We start from the raw sequence: 26,232 nt of genomic DNA, 5'->3' as shown, positions 1-26,232 counted from the left end.
GAAGATCCTCACTGATTAGCTCTAAACACACTCAGAAGTAGCTGTCCGGTGGCTACTGGGTATGTCCTACCACTTAGTATACTCATTTACATCAAAAACAAGGGCTAAAAATTACCTTTGCTGGGAAACTGTGTCTCAAATATTTTACAAAAAGAAAGACTGGTTGAAAGGTTTAGGGAAGACTACATTTACAGTGAATTTTATGGGGCTGGAGTTCACAATACAAATGTTGCCTAACCCTCTGAACCAATTCAATTGAAATGGAATTTTAAAAAAAAAGACATGGTGCACATTTTATTCTCAACATCTTTCAGCTGTGACACCTTAGGAAAAACAATTGCCTTTCTTTTCTTCTAAGTTTTTTTGGGAAATAAATGATAATCACATTCGTAATGAAAATTAAGTAAGATAATGTAAGCATGTATCAAAAACAAGTATAAAATAAGTATTCATTATTATATGGAGAATAAAAAATTACATATCTAAAACGGATTTAGGGTAATGGTTAGAGGGAGGAATGGATTCTGTATAGCAATTTATGCATTAAACAGGACAATTTTCAATTCCATGTCTTAATTAGAAGAAAATATCTACAACTTAGAAATCAAGACTTTTCAAATCAAAATCAGACAAAGAAATAGATGGTATTATTGCTTGGGCTATATACTAACTCTAGAGAGAACCGGATTAAGTTCTTCCACTAAAGAAAAAAAGTATATTGTAGGGCAGAAAACCCCAAATGTTTTGGGTTATTCCTTTGTGAGAATTTTATACAATTTGCATCTAGCTTAAATATCTTACCATAATGTCTCTTATTAAGTTCTATCTATCTATCTATCTATCTATCTATCAGTCCATCTATATCTTATTTAATATTCTTTAGATCAAATTGTACAGTTGTCAGTTGCCCATACTGATTGAATACATTTTTGATACCTGGTTATTCTGTATTTGCATGATAGTCATGATTTTATCGTATTAAAATTATATTTTAATACTTTTTGAAGTCCTTTTTTATATTCAAATGGACTAATTTGATAGAGCCAAATATATAAATTCACTACCAGGAAGTTCATATGATGAACTGTAAACCAGGATTCATATTTTCTGAGTTCTTAAAATGATTCAGAAAGAACTTTAACACTGCCAGTTCTGTTTCTTCATTTTTTCCCTTCTCATTAATGAATTTGCCTATTTGTTACTACTAAAGAGTTTATGCAGATATTTCCCTTTGATGGCCACAATGATAGAGAAACTGGTCTTATCTAATCATGTGTTGATCTCTCAAATTAATGGCAGATTTCTATTTTCTGTTGAGTAAAAGACATAGAAATATAAAAAACAGAAGTATAGACAACAGAGAATATATTTAAGTTATTTTGTTTATCTGTGACCTCAAATTAATTAAAAATACTTATGCTTAATGGGAAGGAAAAGAGTTCTTTGAGATCAGAGACTACAAGATTTTGGGATTTTATATTTATTTTTGAACTATGGCTAACACTGTAAGTTTGAAGTTATATATCCTTTGTATGACTGTGTATGTGTCTACATAGCTGTAAATTAAAAGGGATTTGCTTCTGGGGTGTGAAATATTTCCATATTTGTTATGTGCTAAATTAGTTACCACAAAATTCATATGTTGAAGTCCTAATCCCCAGTACCTAATGATGTAATTGGTATCTGAAAATAAGGTCCTTAAAAATGATTAATTAAAATAAAGTGTTGGGGTGGGCCTATATCCAACCTGATGAATGTTCTTATAAGAAAAAGAAATTAACAGCACAAATTTGTGGATATACAAAGAAAATAATGTGAGGACACAGTGGGAAGATGGGCATTTGCAGATGAAAGAGAGAGGCCTAAGGAAAACACAACTTGAAACTTTAACCTTGGACTTTTATCCCTGATAACTGTGGGAAATAAATATCTGTTCTTTAAAGTAAAAGGTCTACGGTGTTTTTGTTATGGCAGCTCTAGCAATTAATACACTATCACTAGATGGCATGATTAAATGAAACAATCATATCTCTTAAATATAAGGAATAAAGTTCTGATTGTTTTATAACAATAAATAAGTGCTTGTGTAAGGTGTGTATCCCTCAAATTAACAGAAAATAAAAGAACCAAACTTTGAAGACTATTTGTCCTTGATTTTAATGGAAAAAAAATTCTCCCATAGAAACTGTTAGCTTAGAAATGTAATCATACAATGATGGTGAATTTTTCAACAATTGGACTATGTAGTAACTTGGATTTAAGAATGAAAAAGCTATAAATCATTTCTCTGTTTTGTCAGAATTAAATATATAACATTTCTATTTACATTGTATAAGCCACAGTATAATTTCTCTTGATACAGTAATTAACTGAACTTCTTAAAAAATCTAACGTTGCTTTTAAATCAATAATACATTACATAGTGTTTTAAATTTATGAAAATGAAAATTTCTATCTAAATCAATTAAACTATGATTCCAGCCAATTTTTAAAAATAGCTATAATTTTTAGTTTATAAGCCTAAATATAATTTTTGCATTCCTATATAACTTGAAAACTTGAACAGGTATTAAAGCAGACTATTTAGCAATCATCTTTACATAATCAAACAATGCCTATTAGGGCTGACTACAAAAACACTGACAAATACATAATTTTAAGTTTACACATTTTTTAGCTTTGAGTTCTATATGTTGTAGAATGAGTATATATTTGGATCATGTTAATGAAGTTTTATTTTTGTTCCTTAAAGATATTGTGGCTGCAGAAACTATACTGTGTATATTCATAAGTTTTGCTCATCTTCTAAGATGATTATGTATGATAGACATTTCTCCTTTACCACTTTGCAACTTTTCTGTGTAACTAAGGTTGTTATTTTGGTCAAAGTTATAATTACTTTGGATGGTTGAGAGTATGGCAGAAATTATAGTAACAGTACAACTATTTTTCTAAGCCAATTGAGTGTTATTTTCAAGGAAGAAAAGCATATATTTTTAATAAAGGAAAGTGTCAGTTGTTCTAGAATACAAAACAATTCAGTGAAAAGGAAAAATTTAGAGAATAAAGTTTGAGGAAAGTAAATATGACTTGTCTTTGTTTGTAAGTCTGAAGAGAAAGTATGAAATGTGATAGAATCATGGCAAGCCTATTACAGAGGTTGAGGCAAGAGGATTGCAACTTTGAGCTCAGCCTAGGAAAATTAACAAGATCCTGCTTCAGATAAAAAATAAAAAGGGGGCTGGGAATGTATCTCAGTGAAAAATATGAATTCTCTGGGTTTTATTTCTATTATCACACAGAAAAAAAGCAAAATTCATCAATTTTAATTGGCTTTGTAACACAATTTAACTGAAAAAAAAGATGTAATGAAACCTAAATCTTCTATTCTAAATTAATGCAAAAGTAGGATTAACTTCTTGATTGAATTAATAAATTCATTTTAGGATTCTTAACAAGACATAATCAAAAGAATATTTTTTTCTATGTAAATTCTCACTGTACACCCCAAAAAAGAGATTCTATGTTCCACCAAACCAATCACTGATTTGATGATGTTTTTGGTAAAGAAATACATAAAATTTTTAAAAGGCAAAGTTTTTTTTCATTTGTGAATGAATTGAGATCCATTGCAATCCTTTCACATTCTTTTTAAGTATTTTATTTCCATTGTTATTAAACAGATGAACAAGTAGGATTTCTTAAGAAATTCTAGGATTTTTGAATAACCAAATGACCAAGTATTCTCTGGCAGCTCCTTTGATTTTGGGTTCTCAAAATTATGTCTAAAACTGAGTGAGGAAAAAATAAAATAAAAATTTCAGAATACACTTTGCACTTAAAATTGCCTTTGAAACTTCCTAGGATTCTATATAGGAAGGTGCTAGAAAACATTGATTTGTTTGGTGAGCTTGGTGGTTCTTAAGAGCTTAACACTACTAAAAGAGCTACATACACTTAGCCTTCTCTAGGTTCAGTACATACAGATGAAATGTTATTCATGTAAATCTTCATTCATTGAATTCTTCATGGGAAAGCTATGGAGAGTCATCAAACTCCATGCTGCCCATTTCAGTTATGCCTCACAGGGGCAACACTGCTCAAAAGCCCCAGGAAACAGTTAAGTTCTGTATCATCAAAGAACACTTTCCATTCCTCACTCTGGCATCACTGATCACTGCAATAATTAACTCAAGTTTTTAATATGATCAAACTGGTTTCTGCTTCCATCTAGTGCTTGTCTAAGAATTCTCTTATAAGCTACAGGGCTGGACTTGTGTAATGAAGACTACACAAAGGCTGATCCTGGGCCTCCTCTCTACTGCTTACTGTATCCTCAATTCTTGACGTTTTGAAGAATAATCTTAGTTACAGGCTTTAGAGGTGATATCAGTTTAACAACTTTCAGATTGAGCCAACACAAAGAAAAAGTATTTCCAGGACTTACTTGAATCTGAAAATGCAGACATACTTAACTACTTCAAATATTATGGAATTAGGTACTCTACACATTTGATACAAAAACATTTGTCCTATTAAAGTTTGTTTGGTACTTGACATATAAGATAGAAATTGTTGGTGTCAATTGCCTCATGAATTGCTATATTTTCTAGCCCAGACAATTTGTTTGATACTCATTGCACACCTGGGAATTAATGAGTATCAACATACCACTGTTAAATGTCTTTCATGAAAGCCAAACTGCTACCCCATGGTTCCATAAGAAATTGGTTACATAGGAACAAATGAAATGTGGTAGAAATTTAATATGGACATTTTCTTGAATGTTCTTGATAATGCTACTAATGTTTTATTTTTTGTGGATATAAAAAGATATTTCTGTTCCATATTATCACCATGAATTTAGTAGACTATGCATCTATAAACTCAATAAAATTATTAATAAACAGTACTTGTTTTCCACTGACTTCCAGAATTCAGAAATATTTTTATGGAACCTCTGTACTTGCCATGACACATAGTTAAGTATGGAATTAGGAATCTGCATTCATCTTAATGTACTATAAAACTGATTTTGTAACGGAGTACACACATTAAGATTTATACTTGGAAAAAGATCCCTCTGTATCAGATGTAACATCACATTATTATGGAATGATAATTGGCTTTTTCACAAGGCCAATGCCTAAAAAATTCATCCATAAAAACAGAATTGGTAAGTATTTCATGTGCATTGTAATTCGCATCCAACAACCTTCTTGGAAGCCTCAAGGAGGAAGTAATTTACCCTAATTTATAGACACTGCATGTGAAGTATAGTAGAGAGAATGTCTTGAGATAAAACTACTAGTCTTGGAATTGAGCAAATAATAAAGGTTTTTAATTGTTAAATCTAAGAATCGTTATGGAAATTCTCAGGAAGAGTAAATCCTCTGGCTCAAACTACATGGCTTCAAATTTCCAAAGCAAATTCAAGCAGGCTTATCTGGGCAATTAATAGTCTTAATAGATCTATATAAATAATCAGTTGAAAATATTAAAAGCCTTTTATGTGATTAAAAACAAACAAAAGCCCTTTGAGATTATTTATGACCACAAAGAAGGAAATGGTCTGGAAAGACAGATTACTAGATATTGTTTCAGCAAGTGCTAGGCTTGTTTTCCTCCTGATAATGGTATTGTTACAACTCCAGCAGCTGAGCTTAATTTGTAGACTTTTGTCTAGAAGGGATGCATACAACTTCTGTTCAGTGTAATAGCACCAAAGAGTATGACTTATCACTATTCTAAATGTACAGAAAACAGTATTTTGACTAGCTAGTATCCAGATTCATCAATACATTACACATCACCAATTGGTTGTCTCACTTTTGGCAATCTTTAGATTTCATTTGATATTGGCCTGTTCACCTTCATTTTATGTTTATTTATTTTATCTAATAGCTTCATCAATTTACAACTTTTGTCTGGATATGACTCACATAACTATGAATATCCTATTTTAGAATTCTTTTCTAAATATATATGTGAAATTACTTTGTATATGAAAGTGTACCTCAGCTGCTAAGACTGGTCATGTAGAAACTACTAAGACGTGGTCACACAGAAAGGGAAGTTTTAAAAGAAAAAACTAGGCAAATAATTATTGTTTTCCTCTGAAAACCACTAATCTGAGTAGTTTCAGTATTTTTGTTATTTGCAGTACTTTCCACCTGTTTTATGTTAACAAAATTTTGAAAATACTTTCAATAAATTACATTAAATATATTTATATTTTGAGACCTATATTAAGTCAATAAAGTTTTATTATACAATGCATCCTCCAAGCTTATTCATTAATCATTATTAACTACCACAAGCTACCAAAGAAGAAAGCTCTACAAGATATCTAAGCTTTCTCTAGCATATTTTCTGTCCCAGGTTTAGAAAGCTACAATCCTCTAAACACTTCTGTTTCATCTTAGTGGGTGACAGTACCAATAGACCACAATATGGTTGGTCACAAATGGTCTCATGTTTGTAGACTTGAAGAAATACTGCAATAGACTATATCAAAGGAGATTTGGGAGAACAATGGGACAAAAAAAGCAAACACAGGACGTTGTAAAACTGGCTGCTCATCAGAATCACCTATAAAAGCATCAAACTATAGATTCTGTAGAAAATGAAACTCACAGGTGAGGCCCAGATTATGTGACAGGTCCACAGTCAATGTAGTCACTCCAGGGGTCACCAAGCAGGAGTTCTAAGAATCTCCAAGAATACCCATTCCTAAGATCTCAGTCTCCAGCATATTAGATAGACATATTTAGAACTTAATTGTTTCTTTCCATTTATTGTTTTTCTTAATTTAAAAGTAATGTATAGTAGTTACAGACAAAATAAAAGAGTAAAAATAAAATAAGTCATAATCTTTCCAGAAAGAACTATTATTAAGTATTATAACTTTTCAAATTTTTCCATATACACATGTACATATAAGTGCATATTTCTAGTTGTCTAGTTTTTATTAAATAGAATTATATGTTGCTCAGGTTTTAGAAACTACTTTTTTATGTAGCATTATCATATGCATTTAAGTAATCACCAGAATCAGCTTCAATTGTGTTTCATGATATGACATTGCTAAACATTTATTTATTTGGTCTCTTTTAACACACTTCTTGAATATTTTAAGTATTTTCTGAATTTATACAATAATACGTTTAACATCTTCTCGGATAACGCTTTTTAATCACCATTAATACAGTCTTATGATAAAGTCCGAGAAGCATAAATAACTAGGTCAAAGATAGAGGTCGCATTTCCTCTTATGGTACCATACAGTTCCATAGTGATTCCCATCTTTGAAGAAGAGTCTCAGGCCCAACTAAGCAACCACAAATTAAGAATGAGTGACTAGGAAGAAAGAATCATGTTAATTGAGGTTGTTTAGGACTCTAATAAATTGATTTTTAATATATGGAAAAAACAAGTAACATAATTGTTCAAGGTTATAACTTAAGATGGTAGCACTGAAATCATCACTAAAATACCTTATCAGGAAACATACAACATAAACCTTGTCTGTTTGTTTGTAAAGTGAAGGACTTGGAGATAAGGTTTAACCATTTGTTTGCAGAATTTTAAAGCCAGGGTATTATGTAAAACTGACTAAGTTTGTAACACATCTGTTTGTCTCTGAAAAGAGAACTAGACTCTGCTTCAAGAGCCCAAACTTCTCTAGCAATTTGACCTTTGGCCAGAATGAATTATCTTTCCAAGTCTCAATGAGGCCATCAAAAGAGGAATAGATAAATGATGTTTTCATTCATTTCACACATACTTATTAAACATCACCTACCTGCTAAGCACTATCAGGCATTGCAGACAGCCCAGAGCAAGATAAATCCCGCTGTGTGGAGCTCATTCTCCAATGGGATCTGGGAAAACTACATGTTCTAGGGTCCAGAGTCCCACTGAATATGCTAACCTCTTCAGCTATGTTAAAGAACAATTTTTAAATGCCATGGGATTTAAAAAGGAAGATACCATTGAAAGAGAAACTGGAAAAGAGAGAGTCTAAAAAATAGTGGACTTCTCTGTTTATGAAAGAAAGTGGGAGTTATAATTCAAAGCTAAATAATCTGTCTCTGTGATAAGCAGCACGTTTTGGAAACAGGCAATGATACAATACTATTCAGTGACATCTATATTCAATCACTGAAGATGTCTGTATTTCAATGAGATATGGTAATTTTGCTTGATATGAAGAAAATGCTTTAGACCAAGGAATTAAAGCCATGGTTCTCCTTTACCAGTATTAGTTGTTACATTCCAAATAAGTGTGTGCTATGGCAGCTAAGCTTGCATTATTAACATTATTAATCTTCTCATTCTCATAAAGGGAAATCTTATCTGGTCAGTTTGTAAGTAACCTCACTATTAATAGGGACCTCTGGTGCTACTCTCAGTTAAATTTTGCAAGATTGTGATGCTACTATGGAAGAGTTAAGGCAGTCAAAGAATATCAAGTGACTCAACTTTTTTTTTTTTTTTTTTTGAGACAGGGAGTCACTATGCATCCCAGACCGTCCTTGAATTCACAATGATTTTCCTGCTTCAGCCTAGCAAAGTGCTAGGATTACAGGTGTGCACCACCACACCCTGGCCAATTCAACTGTTTTTTTTTTTAAACAGAGGTGACTTCATAGTCATCCACTAGAAATCAGAGGGTTCAATAGCTCTTTGTAGGTAAAAGGCGTATTGTGGAATCAGAAGTCTGTACATCAAGTCACTTGTAATTTCTACTCTGGCAGAAGCAGCACTGTGTTAGCAAAATGTACTAACACATTTTGTATGTGTGCGTGTGCGTGTGTGTGTGTGTGTGTGTGTGTGTGTTGTATGTACGTATAGAAACTTCATGGTAAATAATATAAATTTGTGAAGATTGGTACATCATTTTCCTGAGCTATCATTCTGTATCAAAATATTTGCTATCATTTGTCAGTGGTTTGTGAATAATCTTATCTTCAAACAAAAGGTGTAAATACAACATTTTTTGCATAGCTATGTAAGGATGGACACTTTTAGAACCCTACAAAGGTGCATGTAATAGATTCAAATAGACATTCATCCAGAAAAGGCATTAGCAACACTCAGTTCTCAGTGCATTCTTCCACACCATGAATCTAATCTTCAAAAATGTGCCTAGTTGATCCATTCTGCTGTGTGCCATCTTTCTGCTCATGTAGAACATAAGCTCTGTCTGAATCATGAAGATGAAGATTAATTTGTCCCTGAAATCCTCTTGTTACCACCTGCCAGCCCATACCTGTGGCATCGCCTCAGCTAATTTCCTCTTACAAAATACTGAATGGAGTGTGAGTGGATTATGGACGTGTTCTAGGAGGGCACGTCCTCCTAGAAAAACAAAGGAATTTTTTTTTTACTTTATTGAAATTTTTTTTGCTGCCAAATGAATTATAATGAACAAATATAGATCATTAAAAATCAACGATTAATTTGATTCTTTGCTGAAATACTAAAAACAAGTTGTTCTCAGGGTTAGAAGACAATGAAAATATAAAATTGTAGGACAGTAGCCATAGGAGATACTAATCTTTATGTCATTCCTCAGTATCTTAGAGAGTCCTCTGTGATAGCTTGATTCTACATGTATGGTATAGTTAACCAAAATTAAATAAATACATAGAAACATACATACATAAAAAAATGAAATAAAGTAAAACTCTGATCCAAAACTGAGCAACCTGAGGGTAGTCTTAAGAACAGAAAGATCTGTACGGATGAAACAGACTTAGCTCCTTCTTTTTGTGAAATTAAAGCAGATAGCCTTGGATCTATGAAATGAGATTGCATCTCAGAATCCTGGAGCAACACTGGGCCTTTTGTATGGATGGGCTAGAATAAGAAAGGATGAAGAAATGGCTAACAGCCAGCAAACACTTTCTTCTAAGTTCATGCACTGTTTCAAGTTCATGTCATGAAGTATCTGCCCTTCAGTTAAATAACGCCTTCAATTAAAGTTTCTCAAAATTGTTTTTTACTTACTCAAAACAAATTTAGAAAGTTTAAAAAGAATTAATTATAGGTAGCTAATTTTGTTGTAATTTGTTTTTTCTTTATCTTTCTTCTAACTATATTAAGAAAATTGAATTCCTCAGGATGCTCCTATTTTTTGACAACTAAGCATGAATTAAAATGCTCACATGATTTCCAAGATGAATTTCTCAGCCACTAATATTGTTTCCTGGCTTCTATTTTTCTGTTTAAGTGCAAAGTTTACCATCTTGGCATATATACAGTGGCCTCTGAAAGATCCCAGAGTTTAGAGATAAAAGTTGCAAATGGTTTACTTGGTCGGTCATTAAAGACTTCAAAGATGGTGACATTCACATGCTTTCAATTACACAGGGGTTCCATTAAAACCACACAGTGAAATGAGGTCTCATTTAGTCCAGAGTGCAACTTCTCCTCTTCCTTCAAATCACAACAAGACTTGGTAGAGGTGACTTCAGAAAAATCAAAACATGCCAGAGCCTTTCAATAAGTACCACACTAATATTCTCTATAATTCACATAATATTCTCTATATCACTTTAAGACATAAGCAGTGAAATGCAGTTAGCCAACCACTAAAAGTAAAATTCTTCCAAAAGAGTTTTGTGTACCCTAAACAAACATGTATAAAAGCACGGGGAGGGGGGACAGCACCCAATCTGAGCCGGGAGCTGACCAGCTCCCCCCAGCCCTCAGCATGAATGTCTCGCCCTGCAGGCCTCATGCTTTTCCTCTCTACTTTCTCCCTCAGGAGTGCATGATGCAGAGTCACTTCCTAAACACCAGAAGAGGAGGAGAGATGCAATTGAAAGGCATTTAAGACCTTTTTCTTCTTTAAGAGTTTGGCTTTCAGGGTGAGGGACATGGCTCAGTGGCATAAGCACCTGCCTGGCAAGCATGAGGTCCCCAGTCCAATTCTCAGTCAAAAAAAAAAAAAAAGAGTTTGGCTTTCAGAGCTCTCCACAGCAGGAAATATCTTTCTGGTCTTATCAGTTTTGTGCATTGTAGCAGACTTCAGCCAGCTTGACAGTTGCCTGAGTGGCATTCTCTTCTCAAACATACCCAATACCCCCACTAAGGGACAGTTCTTCCTGGTCTCTCAAAACATGCCGCCCAGGAGCTCCTCCAGGAGCACAATCATGTGCTCTTGGGCCTGGGTTCCATGCCTAGCGCCCAAAAAACAAAGTCTTCCTCTAGAGTCCATCCTAACCTTTCCTTCCTTTATATTCAAGTTTTCATTAATTATCAGACTTTTGTATGGATTGACATAATACTTTTGTGCATTTATGAGATATAATTGCCATTATCTTACAGATTTATTTCTTTGCAGTGAGTAAATCCAAAAAATTCTCTCCTCTACTTATGTTGAGATATATAATGCACTATTATTCATTCCATTCACCCTACTGTGCTGAAGAATATCAGAATGTATCCTGTTATCAAATTATAACATTGTACCCATTGACTAACTTTTGTCTTCTCCCCTTTTCCCTATTCTCTCCAATCTCTGGTAACCAATACTGAATCTCAAATTTTTCCCATCAATAGATTTACTATGTATTATAATTACTGAGAAGATGACAGAGAAAAAAACAAATGAGACAGGCATTTCTTTGACACTATACTCAGTGGCAGTAGCTGATCTTTAAGCATCCTTCTATTTCACACTGAATTTCTCAGGACTAGGACTAGTTGGTTGTATGCTACATGCCCCAGGGCACATTGCATTGTGCTATCCATATGCAATTCTTCATCATTTTGTCCTGCCAAATGTGAAAAATAAGAGCTGAAGAGTTGTAAGGCACATTTTACGTGTTGAATAAAACTTTTGACAGAATGACAAAATAGCCATCACCATTCATGTGCCAGGTAATGGAGGTACAAAATATATTTCACCTACTTGCATTTGATGAGTGAGCCTTCAAAAGGGTATGCTAAAAATGTTACAAGTAATTACATGATGGCATACATAAAAAGTACTATTATAAGGAAGGAACAACTACTTCTGCACTTGGAAAAGTGTTCAGACTTCTTGGAAAAGAATATTGGCATACTTCTCTTCATCTCCTCCCTCACCCCCAAAATGTCAAACTGGCAAAATTCTCAGTACTGTACAGTATATTATCTGTATTTTTTCTTATAACTTTGAAGAACTATTCCAATAAAAATGCCTGTATTAGAAAAAAATTAAATTCCTGGCAGAATCCTTATGTGTATTTAATAATCTGATACGATACTAATTTTAAGTTGCTGTATTGTACAACTGCCAACATGTTGCAGTATCAAGGAAAGTTTAAGCAAGAGCTCTTTAAAGCTGTCCAAAAACACCAGGAAATTCACACCTTCTAGTTTAAAGTCATTAGCATGTAAAACACATATTTTCAAGTACTTGCGATTTGGGATAAAATGAGAATTAAGTCCTAAGCTTATCACTTTATTTCATTAGCAGGCCTCCATGACTAATTTGTATTTGGCAGGTGTTAGCTAATTCACAATCCAAGAAGAATTTTCATTTGGTACTCCGTTCTACAACTGGCAGAAAAATGTTGATAAAAACCCATTCTCTGCTAATCATGATGTTTCCATGGTGTGGGTTCAGAATGGAAGTCTTAAATCAGCAATTTAACTGATTTCAATTTTTTGGTGTTTTTGTGTTTTTAAGTTTTTCTTGTTTTACCTTTTCAACTACTACTTCCCAAAAATTTATTCCACAATGTAATTTTTCGGCAAAATTAGAATGTTTCATTAAGATGACAAGTATTTCATATATAATAAAATGTAGTCAATATCACTTAATTGCTTCTTTGTATGTTAAATGAGTTATACCTACAAAAATGAGACAGACTTAAGAAAAATTATTTTTTAAACCCAAATTATAAAAAATAGTATTCCATTCAATATAGTTTTAAAATTTCATCATTTTGTGAAAAACATTTAACATGATCAAATACCTACAAGAAAGGTAAAAATTCCTCTCCTTCTTCCTTCCTTGCTTCCTTCCTGTGTCTGTAGTTCAGTGACACAAACATGAGCTTTGGAGTGAGATGGTCCCTGGCTAAGTCTTGCCTTGTTTGGACCAGTTCCTCAAAAAACCTCATACAGCTTCTTTACTTAACATGAAGACAGGAACACTGTCCACCTTTGAGGGCAGCTAGAGGACTCCCCAGTGTGTGGCATTTCTGGAAGGAGGACTTGGTGCAGTGCCAGGTGCACAGCAAGCATTCACAGATGGCACCTGTTACTACTCCCACTAGTTCTAGAATGTGCAGGCTTTGAAGTAGCTCTACAGTTGAAAGCCTGCTGTTCCTATTGCTTCCTAAAATCCTATAGATCTTATAATTCTCTCACATGTAGACTGGAACTTCCCACATCAGATGATGTTATTGCATTGTTTTAAAATCCTCATGGGGCTGCATTCTCTCACTAGGGTATAAAGCTAGACCCGCCAGGTATATTTGGGTGGGTCAGAAGATGTGACCTTGTGGTCTGCATGTGGCCCCTTTCTCTCTGGCACTGTTTTCGTTGCTCTGCTTCCTGGCTGCCATGAATAGAGTGACTTTGTTACTCCAGGCCCTTCTGCCATGATGTTCCTGTCTCAGTGCCAGACAAGCATGAACTGAATCTTCGAAAACTGTGAGACAAATAAACCTCTCCTCTTCTCAAGAAATTTAAAGAGCAAAATAAAATAAAATAAACCTCCCCTCCTTTGAACTGTGGGCATTGGGCATTTTGTCTAGCAATAAGGGAAACTTATCAATACACTCTGCTAGACATTTCTCCACAGGATATATGCATAATAGTAATTTGTTTCTTTATTACCTTCCTCTCTGAGTGTGAGTTCCACTCAGGAATTTGGCTGCTGGTATTTCCTATTCATCCCATTGCTGGAACTATGCCTGGCACAAAATAAGGATTAAATTCCCATATGATCAAGTAGTTAATTAACTGGGTGACAAACATTAAATAATATTCCTTTCTTCCTGGTCCAATAGCTTTTTTCTCACCTACTCAGGCACTGATGAATGGTGCCTCATTCTGAAACACAGAGATGCAGTTTCTCAGCCTCCACCTAGCTCAGTGAGAGCTGAACCCAGAAATTTGTACTTTAAGAATCCTACAGGTGACTCTGATGACCACTGTACATCAAGTACCATGGCTCTAAAGACACCTAAATTCCATCTGGCTCTTTGATCTCCTTATGCAAATCTTGTCCTAGATATACATCCTAGCTTCTAAATACTGTTAACTTGAAGTAACAGACAAAATGGTTTTCAAAAAATGAGTTCAAAAATGACAGACAGTTACAATCTGGGCTGTGCAAGCTATAAAGGATCACAGGTATAAAAACAGGACTTGGGATACAGAGGAACTTTTACAGACAAAAAGGAGAAGATCCTGCTGCTTTAAAATAAATATTACTCACCACAGGGTCCTGCTGCAGAAACTGCTATTAACTCATTAATAGAAACAATCAGTAGTTGGCAAGTGTTCTTATGAGGATGGCTGTCTGCAATGCTTCAGAGTTGAGGGATCCTGTTTTCTAAATCTTGGTGCAGACACATGTACAGGAAGATCAGGGTGTGCAGTGCATGCAGGGGGTTCTGGGAGAATCTTACAAAGTTCCTATGATAGTATTTATTCGGGATGTGGATGAAGTCTGCTGCTTTATAATATCCTGGCTCCACCTGGCTTTGGATTTGACCTAAGTGACTCCATCTTGGCAATGGTTACTTTCACAGTGCAAGGAATATATTTCACTTGATATTTAACATGAAGAATAATATCACCTCTCCTATTTATCAGTCACCCTTTTGTTACTGAAAAATCTGAAAAGCACTTCTCAGATTGTAGAAGTATCCTTCTTAGCCATTGAAATCAGCTTTTAGGGCCCTCTCATGTACAATCAGCACTTAAATTCTTCCCCATGATATCCAAATACACTATAACATGCATAACATCCAGTTTATTGTTCATTTTCTTTCTGTAAAGCAAAAGTTTAAAGCACGCTTTCCCAAATGCCAGATGTGGTAGGTGATTATTACACAAAACAGGCAGAAATGAAACGGCTCAGAATACTGTGGAATGACTTAGTGTACCTGCCTCTCCTCTTGATTCCTCTCCCACCTTGTACTTGTTGGCCTATAACATACCAGGTAGGAGCAACAGTTTTAGGTTAAATACCTTTGCTGTATAGTCAGCTTTCTCAGATTGTACCCAACAGTGATGTTTCTGAGATTTTACCCCAGCCAAATGCATCAGAATATCTGGTTATGAAATGGACATAAAGTAAGAATTTTTTCTCACCCTAGTATAAGAATTTCTGGTCAGTGAAGAAGCTTGAAACATGTATTCCCAGATAATTCTGCATATAGAGTTTGTGAATCACAGAGTTAGGAAGTCTACATTATCCTTTTTAAGAAACGGGCACAAATATGAACATACTGGTTGTCTCCAGGCATTCTAAATTGTCCCATTCAAGATACTGCATTCATTCAAACAATGACACAGCTGAGCTATTTTAAATGGTGACATCTCATTTTCTCTGAAAAATTTTCAATAAAGCATCAGGTCTAAAATCTAAACACACAAAAATTCAAATGGATGGTTTACTATGTTTATTACTTTAAAGAATTAAGTAAACATTTGTCACTGCCAGGAAATTTATGGAAAATGGCAGTAAATTGGACAAAAGCACAATTCTTAAATAGATTCAATTAGAAATAGGGAACATACAACATAAACAAGAACTGTTATCTTCTCTTAGCTTGTATAAGTTAAACAGTGGCTAACTGCTAACAAAATTTTTTAAGCTGAGCATTTCAGTCTCTCTGTCTCTCTGTCTCTGTCCCTGTCTCTCACTCACTCCCCTGCCTTCTTGGCTTCCTTCTCTTTCTCCTTCTCTCTCCTAAAACACTCCTAACACTACATGCTACATTTGGAGGGTCAGGAAGGAGAAGCAACAGAAAAATTCTTTTAAAGTACATACAAAAATCTTGAAAAGAAAGTGAATCCTTCTAGATTAGAAGATTAAGAAACAGGGAGAAGTTCATATTACTTATTCTGTTGTTTTTAAAATATTTTGATAATACACTAATTTGTTTTATTAATACAGTCGGCTTCTCTTAGTTCACTGACAATAAAGTTTTGTGTTATTATCTGTTAGTTTCTTCTATGTAAAAGGCAGTCTTTTTGTCTAGGACTTATACTCTGAGTAACATTTTGGCCATTCATTTATAAGTGTGATACACAGTTCATTAAATATTGTAGTTAACTAATCATTTTGTTATTAAATTTTGTTTTATTTTTCTTAGAAGAAGGATGCTTTTTAATATTTTCTTTATTAATATCTACTTGTGGCATATGAAAACAAAATTTTAAAAAGATTGTAAAATAACGGCTTATGTTTCAGCTCTGAGCTAAAGTCTTAAAGTTGACCTGAGATAACCTAACTTTCTGAGATAACCCAACTGTCAGTCACAACATTCAGGGAGCCTGGAGCACAGCCCCTGCACTGTGTGGAGGGGAGAAGATTAAGCAGCATGGCACCTGCCTGCCACCTACTGTACTAGCTAGTAGCTTCTGCGAAGTCCCGGAAACAAGCACAGGAGGCAAGAAGCCAGCAGACGGACTGAGGATCAGGATGAGCTAGAGGCCAGATGTGACTAGGATGCCTGTAGGAAGTGGGGCTGGTAGGTCTCACCTTAGAGCATGCAGTACTCCAAAGGTTCCCGCTGTGGCACTGCTATCATGCACCAAATTGTGTAATGTATGAGAATTCACTTCATCTAGTTTTTCGGTTGAAATAATTTTACATTTCAATTTAAATTATAAAGATAAATTTTGACATTTGGTAGAATTTTCTTTTGACCCAGAGAAAATATTTTCTAAACTGAAATTATGATCTAGACATAAAGTCAACTGTTTCAGAATCATTAAGCATATTAATAGTTCCAGAATCATTAAGCACATCAAAAGAATCATTAGGCATGAATTGAAACTTTGAAAACTAAATGGAACTTTCATGATAAAATAATAAGACTAGTATTTTTAATTTCTCAAGTAAATATTATTGGTAAGATAGTAGACTCTAGGACACTGATAAAAGTGTGCTAAAAGGCACACAAAGTGATTATTCTGCTAATATTTTTATTGTTGAGATGAGTGGAAGGATTTAATTTTGCTCTGAAGAATATGAGAATTTTTTATTTAGAAAGAATTTTTTAAAAAATTGTATTACAGAACTAATTTCTACACTTACTAGCATAATAAGGTGACTTTATCTCAGCGACTTGAAAATAAACAACTTTACTTATGTTTGAATGCTAACTTTAACTTCTAAGGATATCCTTTTTAGATAAAATGTACTACATGTTATGATTTTTAGGTAGAGTTCAACTTGATTGGATCTGGGATCCTTTCCAAGAAGCGGCAGAACACACTACTGTTTAGTTCATGGAAGATTAGGCTTGGAGTCTGTGTCTGGACCCCATCTCTTTTGCTCTGCCTTTCTTCCCCTGCTCTGAATCCCAGCCACTATGAATGAAGCAGGTTTGTTATGCCACACCCTTCTCCCATAATGTCTGCTATAGCTTGGATGGAAAATGTTCTCCAAAAATACAAATGTAGACAGATCTTTTTGAAGTTGATTGGATTATGGGGGAGATCCTACTGACAGGCTGTGAAGAGGTGAGACCTGGTCCGAAGATGAGGATAACTGAGTACATGATCTAGAAAAGTCTATGTTCCTTCCCAGCTTCTTGCTTGCTCTCTGCTTCCTGGCCACAATGATGAGAGCAGCTTTCCTCTCCTGTTCTCATCTGCCATGTCATTTCTACCCTGAGGCCACTGATCATGAACTGTAACTGTAAACCAAAATGTACTTCTCTTTAAGTTGTGGGTTCTGGGTATTGTGATATAAAGATGAGTTTCATGTCAATTAAAATATATAAAGGAATGAAAAATGAAACTTAAGAGAAAAAACAGTCAGAATGGGAAGAAGTAGCTGTTAAACAAAAAACCCCCAAAACATAATATTAGTTATTGGAGTGAACAAAATGTTGAATGGTGGTTAAAATAGAAAATTGGAGAATCAAAAATACAAAAATAAGTTGAACATGGACTTGAAGGAATGACATAGGTTGTGACAAGAAATGAAACGTAAGAGTTTAACAGATCTGGAGTCTGAGATGAAAGGGTCCAACAAATATTTGTGTCCTGAATGAGAGGCGAGACAGTTTTCTAGAGGAATGAGTACACATTTCTAGAATGGATAAATTCTCTCATTCAAGAGTCTAAGCAAGATATATAAAAAGATATGTATTGCTCCTGATCAAGATAAAAATAAACTTACTTCATAAAGAAAGCAAAATTCTAAGGACAAAGAGATGTTAAAAATATATGAAGAAGAGAGCAATTAGATTGGAACAATAATTTGGATGGCCCCCAACAGAAATAAAGAAGAAAATGGTAGTGAAATAATATCAAACTGGTGAGAAGAGCATCGTTTAACTCAGAATTTATATTCAGTAAAACTATTGCTCAAGAGGAACATATCCTTTGAGAGGAATATTGAGATGACTTACTTTAATTTGGAAGTGCTGAAGTATTCACTACAGGGAACAATTGAGTTTGAACCCAAGATTGAGAAATACAATGCAAAGGATAATGCTAAAAAAAAGTAAATAAGAATCAATCTAAGTAAGTGTTAATAGTAAAGTATTTTCAATTAGTTTGATGGGTATAAAAGCAAGTTAGAATTAAAGTAGCAGATACAATGACATAGTAAAATTCTAGTAAAAACATAGTAAAATTCTAGTAAAAAACTAGAATAACAAATGAACATAGAATTATGCTTAACTTCTCACTAGTGATCAGAATACTGAATGTTAAAGCAATAATGTTATATCACTGCACACGTCCCTGATAAGCAAAATTTAAGTTTGACATATAAAGTGTTGGTTAGTATATAGGACATCGAGCGGTTTATTATGATGATAAGGATGGCAACCATGTCAGCTACTATGGAGAACAATTCTATTATTTTCCAGTTATTATTGAAACAAGACATTCTATGATAAGGAAATTGCTACACATATGATCATAATGGCATCATTTGAGATTATGTAAAATAGAAACAATACAGTTGTTTTTTCTTGGAGCAAGTGTTGGGGAATTTACTCAGGATCTTCTAACTGAGCTACAAACCCAAACCTTTTTAAAGTTTTGAAATATGATCTAGCTCATAAGCGCATTATGTTTTCTAAAAGATTGTAAATTTTTTTTTTTTGTCTTTTTTGTTTTTATCGATACCAGGGATCAAACTCACGACTGCCTGCTTGCAAGGCAGGCACTTATGCCTCTGAGCTAAATCCCCAGCCCCAAGATTGTAAATTTTCAAGGTTAGGTTCATCTTGTTCATGGGAAGGCTGACCATGTGTTTAAGTCAAACTTTTATCACAGTACTCAGAACTTACAACTTGAAGAGAAGTTTAATTTTTCATGGATTCAGTCCATGATTGGTGGGCTACAAAGCAGAGATTTGTCATAGTCACTTTCTTCTAACTGGGACACAGTGCCCGCCTCCTGCAATTTAAGAGGTACATTTTGGCTCACAGTTATAGTCCATGATTAGTGGTCCCAGGGCAGAAATGACATCGCAGAAGAGGAGAGGAGAGGAAAGCTGCTCTCACTTTTGTGGCCAGGAAGCAGAGAGCAAACAAACAAACAAACAAAAAACAGAATAAAACCCAACCCAACAAAACAATGAAAATGATATGGTTTCCTGGCTGGGATCACTTCCTGGTGAGCCCTGGTTCTCTCTGGCCATGCAGTCCAAGAATGACACAGACTCATGGAGAGAGGTTTGGGAGTGGCTGTCTTCACTCCAGCACTAGCCAGAGCATGGCATTGCTTTCCAGGCCGGATCATCTCCTGGTGAAGCCTCTGGATCTCTCTCTCTCTCTCTCTCTCTCTCTCTCTCTCTCTCTCTCTCTCTCTCTCTCTTTTTGTTTGTTTGTTTGTTTTGTGTAATTATGCTATATCTGGTGGCCAGAGAAGCTGTTTGAAAGATAATGAGACATTATGTAGCCATTTTGGATTTACTAGTGGCTTCTCTTGAAGTCCGTTACTGCATTCACTGTTTTGGCTTTATATTTTTACTCTATTTTACTCTGTTCAATTTTTACTATGTCCAAAATATCTGCAGCTATTTTGAAGACAATGAAAGGCATTATGATAACTATTGTTGGTTTTGTAAGGTTTCGAAGTCCTGTATCACTTATACTGGTTTATTTTTGATTGGTTTTATTCAGTTTTATTTTCCTTGGTCTTCTCCTATTTAAAATAAATAAGTATATAAAAGCATAAAAAATGAACATTCTCAAGAAAATTTGACCATATTGATGCTTATTTTAACAGGATGGTTTCTATTCTCTGTAGTAAAGCAGTCTTTATTTTTCTATTTTTATTTTTTTGATGTTGCAAATATCATTTGTTCTTTGGCAAAAAAATCTTTAAAATAGGGGAAAAACCAGCCCTGTATTATCTGCTACATTTGTGTCAGAAATAAAGTACTAAGAAATATACATTAATATCCCCATATTACAAAAGGATGATCATCTGCTGTGTCTGTCTTTTCCCCTCCAAAAGTCATTTTAACACTTAGTTGCTGAAGCAATAGTAGCAAGAGTTGGAACCATTAGGAGGTGATTAACTCATGAGCACTCTACTCTTCTGAATGAGATTAATGTCATAAAAATCAACTCATGACCCACAATTATGAATCAAATAAGAAAATATTCTACCTTCCAGTGTATAGAAAACAAGGATATTTGACCCAAAAATATGTTTCTGGCATAATGATTATTTTGAGTTTGTTATTTTATCTTATTGGGTTTTTTTAGTAGACACAATACCCACTCTTTTTGCCCGTCCATGTATTCCGTCATATGAGGATACAAACTTTATTTCCACTATAGGAACAAATTACCAACAAAGTGCCATTTTAGAAGCAGAAACCAAACTCTCACTGGACCCCAGCTAGCAATTTGATCTTGAACCGCTCAGCTTCCAGAACTTTGAGAACACATTTCTGTTCTTTATACATTACTGCTAGTGAGCATTTTGTTATAACAGCATAAATGCACAGATAGTAACTTTACAAACAACAAAAAACAAGCAGCTCAAATGGGTTGCAGCATCAAGATTAAGAAGACTGTCTTCAGATGAGGGATTTTGTTGATAATATATGTGCACTAAGAACATTTAAAGTATCTAAACTTATCTCCAAAACATATTTCTACTTTTAAAAGTTTCTCGATATTATAAGAAGAATCAACCAACATAGATTTTAAGAAAGTGAGAAAAGCTGAATGTGAGAAGGGCATACATACACCTTAATCATATTTTCAAAAAAATATACAGCGTATCACATGTCCCTACCACTTCATCTCTTCAACACAGAAGAAACGACATACTAATACTAGTGACACCATCTCTACCCACCTCTTATTCTCATTTTAAATTGGAAACTTGTTTCATTGTATCTATTATGCAAATATTAACCTCAAATTTTATGTTACTACTCTCTATCTAGTGGAATCTCCTCACAGTGACCAAGAGACTCTAATCCAAAACTTACGTAACCAGGTATGTGTATACTGAGGCATATCTCTATAGAGACCTCACTAAAGAAACAAACAAACAAACAAAAAATGCTTTACTAGCAACAGACAGATTCCTTAAAATTACCTGGGCTTCTGACCACCGCTGAATCATTCCTGCTCTCAGTGTCCAGAACGACAGCCAGGCCCACGGAGTCTGCTGGCAGGACGGAGCTGCTGAGGTCCACCCGGGTCAAGCTCATGGGCTCTCTGGAAGAGGATCCCAAAGTGTTTCTGGTCTTGTCTCCTCCAGCTGAATTTGTTTCTGCATTTTTCTTTCCTGGTCTCTGCACAATGTGAACGATGCTCTGTTGCTCCAGATCACAGTTCTGTTTAGAAGCAACACACAAATGTAAGAAAACAGCAAGCACTAGACATTAAATAGGATTTAAGATGCTGGATGCTAAATAAGGTTTAACTTGTCATCAGTTCTAGAGTATGTAACATGTTTTAAAGTTTGTATAAGTATGATTTTCACATGTAATAGTAGAACCGGAAAGAAAACAGATGTATGTCATTAATCTGCTGTGGCATACTTACGTAGCCAGAAGGGCCTAATAGAACTTAAATACTGTACAATTTGGATAAGAAATACCAAACTGTGGCCAGAAATGGAAATTTGGAAATAAAAGAAAAGTACAATATTTAAAAGAATATTGTCTCTTATGGAAAACTGCACTGTATCCCATTAGCATAATAAAAATACTATTTTCAATTTTTTTATTAGTGCATGTCAGTTACATAGAATGGTTGGTTTCATTTTGGTATATTCATACACACATATAATGTACTTTACACAGCAAATAATATTATGTGAAAACCTATTTACCTTGGAAGTGATATGTCTTTATAATTATTAATTTAAATATTGGCAGTTATGTCTCCTTTGTAAAAGCAGTTAGTTACTATCAATTATGCCACATTCCTCTACAGAATTTAAATTAACTGTGGTGGCAGTAGCTTCCACACACCCTCTCTAATCACTAGCAAGCCCACAGCCATACTGAAAGGCAAGTGAAGAGTACAGTCTTATTGGCCATTGTTTTCTCCACCAATTTTATAATTAAAATCAGTAATGATTTACAATTTCATAATTAAAATCAATAATGATTTACAATTTCATAATTAAAATCAGTGATGATTTACATTTTTTGAAAATGTGGCTTGAACTTTGATTTTTTTCACAGAACTACATTCTCATCCCTTTTTGAATTTCTTAATTGTAATTTTTAAGATTATTATTATTTTTAATCATTATTTTTGTATTTCTTTTTTTTTTATTGTTTGTTGTTTGGTACCAGGGATTGAACTCATGAACTTGCACTGGCCAGGCAGGCAGTTGTGCCGCTGAGCTAAATCCCCAGCCCAAGGTTGTTCAAATTATTGCTGTTTTGTTTTTGTTTTTATTAACACTTGGGTTCAACCAAAGCCCGTTGCACTGAACTATACCTCATTCTCTTTTTATTTTTTGTTTCAAGATAAGATAATGCTAAATTGCTCAAGCTGAGTTTGAAATTACAATCCTTCTGCCTTAGGGCTGGAATTATAAGCATGACCTTATATTTTTTACTTCTTTTCATTGTTCTTATAGTACATTATTTTTCACATCATTCATTCCTACATCTAATAAGCATATGTTGTACTCTTTCTATCTTCTTGATGTGGTTATCCATGTAACTGATTTTGGCTGATGGAATATTAGCAGATACGATTTAAAATTATTTTGCCCGACAGGAGTGCATTCCTAAGAAACTCCCACTTTCTCAGTCTGAGTCTGACAATTGCATATATGTCACAATCACAAGCCAAGGTGTTGAGAGGGTCCAGTGCAGCTTTGGCAACAGCTGGGAAGCAGACTCTGTGGATGCAAGTTGACTGGGCAGCACGCAACAGACTTACAGACACACTGCAAAGACAGGCTGATAACATGTGGCAATGACACTTTGTGATTGTTTCTTAGCAACCACAGACAGTGGACAGCACTCCCTGTCCATTCTACTGTACTCACCTAGCGACTAAGGCAGCATCATGTGAACCACTGACAACCTGGAGCCTGAAATTTGATTTCCACCACACTATTAAAATTTGGGAATGCAGAAGGGAAACACACATGAAAATATGAGACTGGCAGGAAGGAATATGGTGAGGTTTTTGCCCATATCTTTTCTTTTCAAGAATGATAAAATCCCACTCTCCAACTTCACAACTGAAATACTTCATGTGATCATCTGAGATAAAACTAACACCCAGCTCTCTCTCTCATCCTAATCTCAAAAGTCTGCCTGCTATGTTTTGCTTATTGCAGTGGTTTATAGCATATGTGTGAGTGAATCTTTGTAAGAGATTTTGGGTCCATGCATTATCTTCCAGTTTAAGTTAGAAACCTCCAATAGCATAGCTGAGTCAGAATTGTACATTTGTCAGGACTCTAGGCCTAGTAAATATAGAAAGTATATCTGTTTATTGAAAAATCTATAACTAAAGGGAAACAAGAAGGATGAAGAATGAATAAAGGAGTGAATGAACGACTATAAACAGTTATGAGTTCAATGTCTAAAGTTCTTCATAAGGAACCAACAGAATGTAGAAAGAGCAATGTAACAGAAGTCAAATAGACTGCCCTACATACTTTCTAGTGCTGTGTAATTACTTTTTCTTTTCACCCTCAATTGTTGTCATAGATGATACCATAGCATACTTTTAAGATATCTCTGAAGATATAAGGCCATATAAAAAGTACATATTTAAATCTACAATAATAACTCTATACATAGGTAATGGAAACACTAAGATCATATATGCATTTTGAAAACTTAAGAGGAGAGTCCCTTAATTTGTACATCAAAAAGTCCTCAGAATTCTTCTTGGTGTTCCATAAATACAATATCACAAACACAGAACCTATGAATTTATCTGGTGATACCAAAGCTTCTTGTGATCTAAAAGTTGATAATAAAAAATCCCTACATGTTCGGATTCCATCCGACACTTAATTTGATCATTATGGAACATATCCAAAAGATGCACTGCCCTCTTCTCTCAAATCCAGATTTTCCTAATGCTCAGGGTATCACTGGATAGGGGAACAGGAAGACCCAAAACAGATTTCAGTAGTTATGGATATATTTACCCATCTGCGTCCATGATTCTGAGCTCTTTAATTGCTCAAGTCCTTGACTTTCTTATATAAATCATGTTTGATCTCCCAAGAGGTCTCTGCCAGATGCTACACCCTCCAATCACATTAGTGCCACTCAAACCACATTAATAGCATCCTCAGAACAATAAATTAGATATAAATTTAGTTAAGTAGTCACTGAAAACTCCAAGTAATATTTAGACTTCGCAGTGCACCAAAAATTTTCTCAGATTTCAGAGGTGAAGATTTTCTGTTGGAATACTGGAGATTGCTACAAAGTGGTTTTTAAATCCACTCAAGGTAAAAACAAATTCTTATTTATCTTTGTTTCTCCAATGGCTATAAAACTGTCTGGCAAAGTGAAATTAATAAGAATAGGGTATTTCTTTTTATAACTTATTAACCCAACAAGTAGAACAGTGACATAAACAGCTTAGCATGGAACAACAAGTACATATTTGCCCAGCAGATACTGGTCTGATACCATGAAGAACGTATGTTGACTCTTTGGTACCAAGGGATCATTGTGCTTGAGGTGCCTCTCTTTTAAAGGACCTTTGAGGAGTAAATATCTCAGCATTAATAAAAATTCTATGGGTGATTTTTTTTCCTTCCAAATAATGATTAGATCTCATCAATTGGCCATGTACAAAATTTTACATACTTTTCTTTTCAAAGATTGCACTTTGATAGCATGTAGTATATCCAAATATTTCAGAGAAAGCCTGGCGATCCAATTAGAATCTTGAAAATAATAAACACTTGAGAAATTAGATGAAGCTCTTCAGAAATATTCTTGAAGCTTTAAACACTGAAAAAGTAAATGATATTACACATACACATATACAACATATTAGGCACTGAAAAGTATTCAATATGTTTTCTAAATAAAGGAAAATTAACACATCATCTTAAGCCAATTAATGAGACTCTAAAATAGTATAAAATGTTGCATTCTTAACAAAATGGTTATATGGTATAACAATAATATTTAAAATAAAGTAAAACACATATACAACATTTTTAAGGTCTAATCATCTTTTGGACTCATTTTATAGATGTAATAAGATGTTGAACATTCTGACTGTCATATAAAGAAATAGCTATTACTATCTACTATATTCTGAATACTATCTACTATATTGTCTCCCAAAATTCAACTTCTGAAATTTAATGGTCAAAGTTATGCTGGTAAAAGAAGAAACATTTGGGAGATGATGAATTCATCAGGGTGCAACCTGCATGCCTAGGATTAATCCTGTATAAAGAGATGCAGGAAGGTGTTTTATACATCCTTAGTTTTTGCTCTTTTTGCCCTTTTGGTCTTTTCCCATGTGACATCACAGAAAGAAGGTCCTCACCAGGGACCCAAGGCCTGCACCTTGACCTTGACTTCCCAGACTTCAGAAC

General features: G+C 34.4%; 1 protein-coding gene across 4 annotated transcripts in view; it reads right to left on the bottom strand.

Annotated features, from left to right (window-relative positions):
• Positions 1 to 26,232, bottom strand: part of Prkn (parkin RBR E3 ubiquitin protein ligase) — a 1,262,552-nt gene that overhangs the window by 844,395 nt on the left and 391,925 nt on the right. For all 4 annotated transcript variants that reach the window (XM_063233336.1, XM_063233335.1, XM_063233337.1 and 1 more), the window contains one exon: positions 21,772 to 22,012. In XM_063233336.1, the coding sequence (XP_063089406.1) occupies positions 21,772 to 22,012 (241 nt within the window). The remainder of the gene's footprint in view (positions 1 to 21,771; positions 22,013 to 26,232) is intronic.

Source organism: Cavia porcellus, unplaced genomic scaffold (assembly GCF_034190915.1).
Source record: "Cavia porcellus strain 051 isolate PalLab524CR breed Dunkin Hartley unplaced genomic scaffold, mCavPor4.1 scaffold_22, whole genome shotgun sequence".
Taxonomy (NCBI): domain Eukaryota; kingdom Metazoa; phylum Chordata; class Mammalia; order Rodentia; family Caviidae; genus Cavia; species Cavia porcellus.
This window is presented reverse-complemented; position numbering and strand designations above follow the sequence as displayed.